This window comes from Xenopus laevis, chromosome 3S (genome assembly GCF_017654675.1).
Source record: "Xenopus laevis strain J_2021 chromosome 3S, Xenopus_laevis_v10.1, whole genome shotgun sequence".
Classification (NCBI taxonomy): domain Eukaryota; kingdom Metazoa; phylum Chordata; class Amphibia; order Anura; family Pipidae; genus Xenopus; species Xenopus laevis.
In genome coordinates, this window is record NC_054376.1 from 131,563,976 (window position 1) to 131,575,525 (window position 11,550).

Consider the following 11,550-nt stretch of genomic DNA (forward strand, 5'->3'; position numbering starts at 1 on the left):
GTAAGTATAAGGTTCTGTGGCTAGGAGAAGACAACTTCTACAGGCTGTGTACTTTATCTCCACTGAACTTTGGAGGCATAAGCTGTAGGAAACAATTTATCAGAATCAGTAATCAGAAACAAAAGATTTAAAAACCAAAAATATAAAGCAGGCAAAAAAGTCCAAGTTCAGGAACACACTCAGGGCAGACAGAAAATAAACAGAATCTATCAAACAGGTTGGGGCAGGCAGAAGAAAAACAGAATGTCACTAACAAAAAGCTTCTCCTCAACATTTTTATTTGACCATTTACCACCTCCTTGTCTTAACGGAAACTTAGAATTCAGCTTTGCTGAACTGCTTTCTGTGTAAGGAGCTCTTCAACTGATTTCACTTTACCCCTAAACCTTCTCTAGTGTTCTCTTACCATTAGCTCTGCCATTTTTAAACAATTCATAATCTTACTATTGATGTACTTGATGACCTTATGGTTAGACCTACTTGGTGACAGATCTCTGGAATGGACTCTGGAAAGAATCTTTCTTGAAAACTTTGCTCATCCATGGAGACATCTTAGAATCCTTGAATAGGGTCTTCCTTCTACTGTCTAAAGCTAATAAGTATAGTGTGCAGCGCTCTCATGTCAGTCTCCAACATACAATTTACTAGAGATTCAATAGAGTGGGCTCTGTAGAGCAAATTAATGATATTTGCTTAAATACCTTCAGCATCACAATACTTACAGAGGTCAATGTGGGACTTCTTACAACTCTCAATGATCTTTACTGGGACATCTCCTATTTCTACTGGGGCCATGTTCCTACTCAGGGTTGTTTTGTCTGAGCTGGACACTGGTGGTTAATGTTTGTTTTATCTAATTCTCCCTATCTTCTCCATTGGTCCCTGTCGTTATTATGAACTTTCATTAAACCAATTGGAGTGCCCTTTCATGTCTATACAAATATAATTTGCATACTATATAATTATGTCCAGTAAACACAATGGCACTCCAATATCTGCCTCCCACCGGTCTCTCCAATTTGTAACTATTGAGTAGTGTACAGTATACAGTACAGGCAATTGTAATAAAATTAGGTTTATTTTCTGATGAGAAAATAGTCACATAAATCAGAAAAGAAATAAAAAGAAATCAATATATTATACAGTAATAAATGGTAATTAGTTTATTATTACTTGCTAATAATAAGTGTAATCTGGATCAAGGGTGGGGACACTGAATATCATATTTATTAAATTCCATGTTTTTTTTTATGTTTTTTTTTTAAAACTTCAGTTTTATTTGTTCAATACCAAAGTGAGAAGCAGTGGTTGTACAGTTTTGTACATCAAACAAGGTTACTATTACAATCTGCACACCTTAGCATCAAAAGTACCTGTATTAGTACTATATCTTTCGTTTTAAGTCAAATATATAACACATATAACTTAAACTGAACAGATCAGTCATCTTGGGCAACAAATAGCAATGGATTTGTTTTTTGAGATTCATGAGTAAAGTTTGTATTGCATTTTTCTCCCATTGACCCAACTGTATATTTTGACCAATCACAGCAGCTATTCCAATAAAGACAATGGCATAAGTAGGGCTTTTGTTACTAATTTACTGGGCAGTGTGTTTATTTTCCCTCTCCAGACAATGAATGAGAAGAACCAGACGTTGGTCAGTGAGATTGTTCTCTTGGGATTTCAGAATCTCCACAACTTCAAGATTCCCCTGTTCTCTCTGTTCCTTCTGATTTACATTATGACAGTTTGGGAGAACGTCCTCATCATTGTGTTGGTGTCCTCCAGCCGGAACCTCCAGTCCCCCATGTACTTCTTTCTCCAGCAGTTGTCTGTATGTGACTTCCTAGAGTCAACAATTATTGTACCTATCCTGCTCAAAACTATAATTTATGATAAAGTTATATTGTCCTCTGTCGGTTGTATGATCCAATTTTTTTTCTTTTCTGCCTCAGAATCCTTTGAGTGTTTCCTTCTAGCAGTAATGTCCTATGACAGATATGTGGCCATCTCTAGCCCACTGCGTTACTCTTCTATAATGTCCCACAGGGTTTGTGTTACATTAATAGTCCTCATTTGGCTTTCTTCCTTCAGTGTTACACTTATTTATCACAATATAATATGGACACTAGACTTCTGTGACCAAAATACCATGAATCATTTCTTCTGTGATTTATTTCCCCTACTAGAACTTTCCTGCTCAGAAACTTTTTTTGTGCAAATAGAAGTTGTCATACTGTCTGTCCCTGTTGTTATAATTCCTTTTATACTCATCATTATATCCTATACTTGTATTGCCCATGAAATCCTAAAGATAGTGTCCAATACCGGGAGACAAAAAGCATTCTCCACCTGCAGCTCCCACTTGGCTGTGGTCTCCATATTTTATGGGACTATAATCGCTATTTATTTGGTTCCCCCCAGAAAAGAATCACAGGCCATAAGCAAAGTTCTATCACTTTTATACACCACAGTGATTCCCATGGTTAACCCGGTTATATACAGCCTAAGAAATAAAGACATGAATGATGCCCTTAAGAACCTAAAGGTAAATGGAATATAGTGTTTGGTATAAAAGGGATAAGCACCTTTCATAGATTCAGGGAAGAGAACATAAATAGAAGCAATGAAGGTACTCCCAGCTTTCAGCCTTTTCTGTAAGAGAACCCAGGCAGTACACTTAGTCCCTACTCTGGGCAATAAGTACCAGGATCTTAATCCCTCTCACGCTCCTCGTAGGAGCCTCAAGCTGCTCAGCTAAATAGCCTGGCTGTCTGTCACTCCTAGAGTGACCTCTTAAGGTGAGTAGCCTATCCTTACTAGACCTGATCTGTCTAGGTTTCCCTTTACCCTTCCTGCCTGCTCAGGCCAGAGCTTTCACAAAATGAACCCTGAGCACATGGCTGTTCAGGACAAGATACTTTTATACTTGTAATATACTATTACTACTGGGCACTGATGGAACTACAGGGGACATAGCTCAAAACAGGATAAGGAAACAGGTCCAACTCTTAACTGTATTGCAGGACCCAGTTTAAGAGTCTTTTACACTAGGGGACCGCCTGTTAAATAATACTGGGAGTCTAATTTACTGGTCCCTACACACTAATGTTGCACTAACATGGTTCGATTTACAGGACTTGGGATCCCCTTCATTTTGACTGACAACTTCCAGGATCAGCATCGTCATTGATGTGGGCATCTAAAGCAACATTGTTTCATTCAATCTGTAGGGCACATTATGATGTTTTTTGTATAACATTCAATGCTCACCATGAATCTCTCCAGATGTTCCTCCTGCTGTTCCTCCAGAACATCATGTTGGTTTGAAAGATCTGTAGTTTCTGTGACATAAATAAAATGATTGTTTCTCCAATAAACTTTCCATTCCATAATAATTTTAGCATAAACATATAAATCACTAGGCCTGTGTTGTAGGCCTCCCAGTTGGACGTTCATCTTTATAAAAGTTGGTAAAAAATTTGCAGTATCTTCTCATTTACAGGTATTTTGAAATTTCCATGAAATTCTTCCCAGTGTAATTTTTTTTCATACTGAGGCAAAATTTTTCAGTAATTTTATTCCTTTTTGTTAAATATATACAGTGCAATATATACAGTATGGGGCATATTTATCAAGGGTCGAATTTGAAAAACTTTTTTGGCTGAATATGTCCATTTCGATCGAATAGGCCCATATTTGGCCAAATTCGAATCGTACGAATCAAAGTAATTTGATCGAATTCGATTCAAAGTTTTTCCAAAAAAACCTTAGATTTTTCAAAATCCACCAATTGACTCCAAATAGGTTCTAGAAGGTCCTCCATAGGCTAAAACAACAATTTGGCAGGTTTAAGATGGCACATGGTCGAAGTTGAATTTTTAAAGAGACATTACGGGGCAGATTTATCAAAGGTCGAGGTGAATTTTCGAAGTTAAAAACTTCGAATTTCAAGCAATTTTTTGTGTACTTTGACTAGGGAATATTCCAACTTCGATTCAAATTTGAAAATAACTTCAAAATTTAAATATCGAAATGTATCATGTACTGTATTCGATCGAATGCGCTATTACTTGGATTGTATGATTAGAATTTGGCCGAACATGGACCTCTTTGACCCAAAAAAAACTTTGACTTCACTTCGGTTGGTTTTTTTTAAATCGAATTTCGAAGTTTTTTCAATTCGAAACTCGACCCTTGATAAATATGCCCCTACATGATACATTTTGATGTTCAAATTTTCGATTTTTTTTTCAAAGTTTAATCAAATTTGGACTATTCCCTAGTCAAAGTACACAAAAAATACCTTGAAATTCGAATTTTTTTCATTCTAATTTTCACTTCGACCTTTGATTAATCTGCTCCTAAGTATAGGGGACTGATAAATATATTCCCCAATGCCCCCTGATTGTAGTAATCATTTTCTCTTCAGAAAGGTGAATTCAGAAAATCCAAATCTGCTTAAATAATGACTGTAAATCTGAACTGTGCAAAAAATATTTCCTCATAGTTTTGTAGGATTCCACAGGAGAATATAATTCTTCATAAAACTGAGAAACATTTTCCACTATTTTCTGTATTATATTATTCTTGTTCTTAATGCAGAAGATCTAAGGGTATTGTCTTGTACAGACTTTGACTATATTGTCTATGGTAAAGTATTTAGATTTAGCATTTTCTCTCTCATTTCAAGACAGATTTTCATATCTAATTTGGTTTGAATGTATGGGATTCGAGGTAAAGGAAATATAAACTTTTTGAGCTTTGCCTAATTTAAGAATTAATCTTCTTACAAAAGTTACAAAAGGATGTGATTTCCCCTCTGACATACACCCCATAGTAGAGTGGAGTTATCTACCATCAAGTGTTCCTATTTACCTTTTATCATTTCCTTCTGGTCTGGTATACAATTTAAGAAAAGGAAATTTCCAAGGGATACATGATTTGGCTGTAAACTGCATTTTATCAATATACAATATATGAAAAATAACTACTTTTTTGGAGTTAATTACTAAAATCCAAATTTTAACCTAGTTAGTATTATATATCAATAAAATTATTTGGAAATTTCAGTGAATTTGGAAAAACGTATGATTTTTTGATTTTGACAGTCAAAAACTCAGATTTTTTGCAGATTATCACCTGAAAACCATGAATTTTTCAGATTATCATACAAAACCCAGATCATGATATCTTCCAATTGTAAAAGGTACATCTACCATTATCTTATATGTGACCTTGGCAGGTTTGAGATGGACTATTTTCTGATTTGGACTTTTAGCAGCCTCTGGGTATAATAAATCATGAAAAATGTTAGTTTTTTTTTTCACACAAAAAATTTGTTTTCCCCTCCAACCAGAAAAATTTTGACTTTAGTAAACAATCCCTTAAGTATTCTAAATTGAATTAAGGATATTTGTTGAAGTAAAAATGTAATTCATTTCTATCCCAGTTCCATGAGGGCGAGAGTAAAAAGAAAAATCTTTATTAGGGATGGGCGAATTTGACCAGTTTCGTTTTGCAAAATTTGCCGCCGGCGAAATGTCGCCAACGCCCATAGTCTTATAGACTATGGGCGACCAAAAAATATTGTCACGCGGCGAAATTATTTTTGACGAGCGTCTTTTTTTATTTTGACGCACAATGACATACAAGTCTATGGCCGTTATTTTTGTGGCGAAACAAGGCGAAAAGATTCGCCCATCCCTAATCTTTATTTATAGTATTAATGATTCTCCATGAATCTCTTAAATGAGTCTGGTTTGGTTAAATCAGTAAATCATTTGGAATTCTTTTTCAGATTGTTTTGGTGCTACATTTATCTAACATCCATTAGTGAAATCTCAACGTAAGATCAAATTGTTAGTGTTCATTGCCCTAATTCTTTGTGTTCGAGTCGGATAAAATGGCAGTTTATTTTTATGAAACGTGAACACGAAGCACAGATTCCCGATGTCGTTGTGGATTAGTAATTGTATAAATATTCCACATTCATCTGCACAAGAGGAGAATGTTTCACACTGAAGCCTCTTGCTCAATAATATTGGTACCCCATTGCCTCTGAGTAAATTACCTCCCCACTGAGGACGTTTATCGTTTTATTTTCTATATTATCTTCTATGAAACAAATGTCTGCTTTTTTTTTAATTTTGTTAAAAGTCTAAATTTAAGCTATTTATATTCCAAGAAATAATTTTTACTCTTTCCATTTGTGGAGTTTTGAGAAAGTAAATGGCCTTTTATGTCAATGACATGATATCGTTTAAGGGGCAGATTTATCAAGGGTCGAATTTTTTTCCGGCCGAATAAGCCATTTTCAATCAAATTCGAATCATACGAATCGAAGTAACAGCTCAACTGAGCTTCGATTTTTCAAAGTCCACCAATTGACTCCAGAAAGGTTCTAGGAGGTCCCCTTTAGGCTATAACAGCAAATCAGCAGGTTTTAGCTGGCGAATGGTCAAAGTCGAATTTTTAAAGAGACAGTACATGATAAATTTCGATATTCAAATTTTCACATTTATTTCAAATTCAAATCGAATTTGAACTATTCCCTAGTCAAAGTACACAAAGATTAGCTCGAAATTTGAATTTTTTTAATTCGACTTTTCACTTTGACCTTTGATAAATGTGCCCCTAAGTGAATGTTGATGTAAAATCCAACGTATATCATATTAACAACTTCTAGTAACATAACAATATTGCCATTATTTACAATCAATGTACTTAAATATCAGTGAAATAAAACATTTCATCTTCCTTAGAGTTGTCAAAAAAACATCTTAAGCGAGGCTAGGTAGATTAGTACAACTTTTATATTTTTATGAATTACAGCCTGACAGATGTTTAAAAAATGTCAAATATATGAATGGAAACTTTCGATTTTCTGTCTGTCTAGCATTCGATTTTTTTCTACTTACTTGCAAGATTTTAGATTTAGATTTAGTAAAGTGTATGAACCCTATGAACACTCTGAGGCACCTCTACACTCCACTTCTAGTGCGGCGCTTACAAACCTGATATTGGGTATTGGGAGAGACTGGGCACCTGGAACTTATTAATACACTTCCTCCACTAGTGGGACCCTGGACTGCACCTATGGTGGCCCCACTAGGAATAATAATAACACACACAGTCTTTGATAAACTTACTAAGTCTTTATATAAAAGGAAAGGACTAGTACAGTGGCAATAGGGGCCTTACTAACTGTGCGAGGACAAACTATCTGTTACGGTCAGCACCCAACACCAGAACAAACACCAGGCACCCTGGTCTCGGCTTGTGCTTCACGTGTAGTGTGACCGCCTTTGGGCCTCGGGAGGAGCCCTCAGCAACTTGGATGCCACCAGGACGTAAACGAGAGGTGCAAGATGAGGGTTCTGGATAGGCAGAGGGGCACGACTGTAAAGCAAAGTCTTTGGACAGAACGTCGTAGTACAAGGCGTTTAGGCAATAGAGAAGTAAGGTCAGGCCGGATCGAGGCAGGCAGAGAATAAACATTGTCAGGCAGGCAAGGGTCAAACCAGGAAGTCAATCAGAGGGTTAAGCAGAAGAGGTAGTCGGTATTCAGGCAGGGGTCAGGATCCAGAAGTCAGAATAGTCAAAAGCCAGGCAGGGGGTCAAAACAGGAATCAAACAGGTTCAAAACAGGATTAGCAAAAGCTCAGAAAGCACCAGGAACAAACTCCTATCACGGGCAAGGTCCTGTAGCTTTAATAAGCCTTATATACGTTCAAATTTGGCGCCATTATGCGCTGGTGTCATCTCGCCAGCGCGCCTGCGCGCCTGCGCCTTTAAATAACAAGGAGGCGTGCGCACCCCTTAAGGATCCAAGATGGCGCCGGACACGGAGCAGCGTGGCAGGCGTCCCCGCCGCAGCACTGGACCACCAGGGTAAGTCGGATTCCCTACACTATCTCACTTACTAAAAGGAAAAGAAAGCAGCTTCCTGATCTCTGGAACTTTCTTTCTTCTCCTCTTGGCTTCCTCTGCCAGGTTTTCCAGCTTCCTCTTCCTTATGGTGACTCCCAGGCTGCTTTGCAACTTCCTGCAGCCCTGAGCTTATTCTCATCCAGTACATGTAGGCTCCACAAGAAGACACAGGCTCAGAGCCTGCTCCACTACAGGGAACTGCTGCAGGAGGATGGTAAGTGCAGGGATCCAGCCCTACCTCCCTACATCTACAAATGTTATCACAGTTCTTGGTCTCCTACTGTTAGTTGACTAAAGATGGTCCATTCAGAGGTGTAACTATAGGGGAAGCAGACCCTGCAGCTGCAGGGGCCCAGGGGGTATAGGGGGCCCATGAGGCCCTAATTCATGCTCAGTTTCAATAAATATTGGTAAAACAAGTCAACCTGTAAAAATGTTGGGGCCTGAAAAATAATTTGGAGTGGGGCCCAATAATATCTAGTTACACCACTGGGCCCATTCAATGTATTTGTTCAACAATACTTACAATATATCTCTGTATACATACGCGGGCAGATTTACTAAGCTTTGAATGGTAAGTTTTGTCAAAACGCACAATTTCAAATTTAAAACCACCAACTAGAATTTGAATGTGAGATTTGGGTCACACCTCGACCATGGAAACAATTCTAATTCAATACTTAAACCACCTAAAAGCTGCCGAGTTCATTTACAAGTCAATGGTCCCTTGAACCTTTTCAATATGTTAATGGACTTCCTGACATTGGTTTTTTTTTTCACAGGAAAACTTGATTCTAATTCAATTCGGATATTCGGGAATTTATTCGAGTAAAAAACATTCACACAACTTCAAAATTCGACCTTTGATAAATAACCCCCTTATTGTTAGGAAGCAATCGTATCAATGAATCGCTCAAGGATTCCGTTTTATCGATTGCAGGGATTCTCACAAAACATAAACGATTCTCTCTTGATCTGTTTTCTGAGTCGTCAGCTTTGTTTCTAATTCGATTCTTTTCTTTTCTAGGTTCAGTATTTGAGAGTTCAGGATGGAGGATTCAGAGGATGGAGGATTCAGAGGATGGAGACTCTATTTATCAACATCTGAAACATGTGTCCCATGTAGTGTAAGTATCTCTGAGATCTTACAAACCTCCCATTGGATTCTGTAGCCTCTGTCTATTGACTCTTCTAGTGCAGCTTCTATTAAATCAGCCAATCGGTTGCCATTTGTTTATAGTTGAGGTTCCACTGGGAGTTGTGATTTGAATTAGGTTCCTGCACTTTCTCTGTATTCTTCATGTCCAACATCTTGGATTTCCCTATGAGCCCTGCTAAGAGACTGAATTTTTTGTATGAAGGACCTGCAGCTCTTAAAAATAATAAAAATAATACCCTCTTTTTTTTGTTAAAATCACATTTATTTTTTTGAAACAATAAAACAAGCCCAGTTACAAGACAGGTAATAGAAAGGAAAAGAGAAGAGGTTGCGCATGGGTACAGGGCATGATGTAGAGATGTTGTCCAATGAATAACATTCAGACCAGAGATATCAATGTCAAAATATAAGAGAATGACTTAGGCAGTGGGTAAGTGTTGAAATTGTACCAGGAATCCCAATCTTTAGCATTTATTTGGGCCTATCACAAGTTTGTGGGGTTTTTTTTCATTATTTCTCTAAAACTCTACAAATTCGAGATTTAAAGAGTGTAAAAACCATGAAAAACTCTAATACAAAAATTCACCAAGTAAAAGCTGTTGAGGTCCTATAGAAGTCAACGGGAGCTGCACTGATCCTATTTAATCATTTTTAATCAGTTTGGACTTTTATTGGGTTATTTACTAAAATCCAAACATTTCTCACTGTTTTCTTAAAACCACTTTGAACAACCTCCCATACACATTTTCACCATATAAATACTTTACTCAAAAACATCTGATGCGTGATAAAATCATGAGAAAATCAGAAACTTTCAATTTCTTCAGATTTGTCACCTGAAAACTCCGATATTATCGGATTATCTCCTGAAAACCACAAATTTTTTGGATTATTGTACAAAACCCAGTGCAGATTCTGATATCTTCCAATTGTAAAAGGGACATCTGCCATTGACTTCCACATGAACTCAGCAGGTGTGAGATGAAGTACTTTTTTATTCAGACTTTTAGCAGCCTCAAGGATTAATAAATGTCAAGAAATTCAAGGTTTTTTTTACTCCAAAAAATGGTGTTTTCCACTTTAAAGCTCCAATCAGAAAAAAATTGACTTTAGTGTTTCTGGGGTTTTGTTCCCAAGTAATTGTCTTAAAAATGCAAAATTTTTAGAGTTTTTTAAATTTTTTAGTGCATTGTTCAGCATTTTTTGTTTGTTTGTCTTTTTTTATTTTTGGATCTTTTAATAAATTCCACGGCATTTGTGATTTTAGAGAAAGTGAGTTTAGTCGTGATTTCTTAAACCTCTAAAATAAAAATGTTGCTAAGTGGGCCTCTTAGTTTTGGTTTCTGCAGTAGTTATGGACATTTTTTCATACTTTGCTGAATTAGTTGCTGAACACTGGAGGTAAAACCACGCAATAAGTGATCTTTTTGCAAATGTTGTAAAATTATGAAAGTTCTACAGAAAAGTGTGGCAAGGAGATGACCTGTAAGGGTAGGCGGAAGGTGGTGGGTCACCTGTAGGGGTGGTCACAGCCTTCTTCCTAGTTGCGCGTGGTCTTCTTCTGGCCGTCAGTCCGTTCAGGTTTTCTTTCAGCGTACGTGTGACATCATCGCTCAGAGAGTGAAAATTGAAATATTTGCCCAATGTAGGTCTATTTTGAGATAGTTCCTGGGTTTGCTTCTTGTCTAGTTTTCTTGTCCTTGAGTTCTGCTCATTTGCTGCCTGTATCGGCTTTTTTACCATTGTTGCAGATCCTGACTGCGTATTGTGTTACTGAATGTGTCACAAGCCAACCAAAGGCATTTCTCCCAGACTGGGCCACCCACACCCCGACTAGAATTAGCACTTTTACAGACTCATGGAATTTTATACACACCATAAGCTTAGTGACAGATGCCAATGGGGTTCCAATCAAATAATGGAGCATCATCAAATGAGGGTTTACAAAAATGTTACACCCCTTTGTACAAAAGCTTAATATCCCACCATTATCCGCTTATGATCACCCCATCAGAGGACCCTTTTCCACAACTGCAAATATACAATAAAGGGAAACAGTCTCCGCACAAGGGGTCTGCAATCTGGGAAACTGCTGGTAAAACAGTAGTATGTGCCCAACAGAATGAAAGCGTCTATGAGGTGGTATCTTACCCCTAACACGTGCTCAATATACACACGATGATCACGTTGGAGAGGTGGCCTGATTCAAGGCTCTTTAAGTCATATTTTATGGTCATGTCCTCCTAATCATATACTGTATTAACGATTATGTGGCTGCACGAAATGCGTCAGACAGAACATGTGAAATAAAGCTACCAATAGCCAAGAGTGTGCGCCTGATTTGTGTTTGCCAGCCGGTTACTCCCTTAGCTACGGGTTCTGGGTCCTGATCCTGGACCACCGATTGGGAGCGGTGAGTGACGGGACTGAAGAATTTTTTGTTTTGTTTTCAAGTG

The 11,550-nt window shown here is 37.5% G+C and overlaps 1 protein-coding gene across 1 annotated transcript; it reads left to right on the top strand.

The window, feature by feature from the left end:
- Nucleotides 1-1,630: 1,630 nt before the first annotated feature.
- Nucleotides 1,631-9,066, top strand: LOC108703472 (olfactory receptor 5G3). The gene is made up of 3 exons (XM_018239598.2): nt 1,631-2,551; nt 7,999-8,149; nt 8,963-9,066. The coding sequence occupies exons 1-3, from the start codon at nt 1,637-1,639 to the stop codon at nt 9,064-9,066; spliced, it is 1,170 nt and encodes a 389-aa protein (XP_018095087.2). The 5' UTR covers nt 1,631-1,636.
- Nucleotides 9,067-11,550: the final 2,484 nt, after the last annotated feature.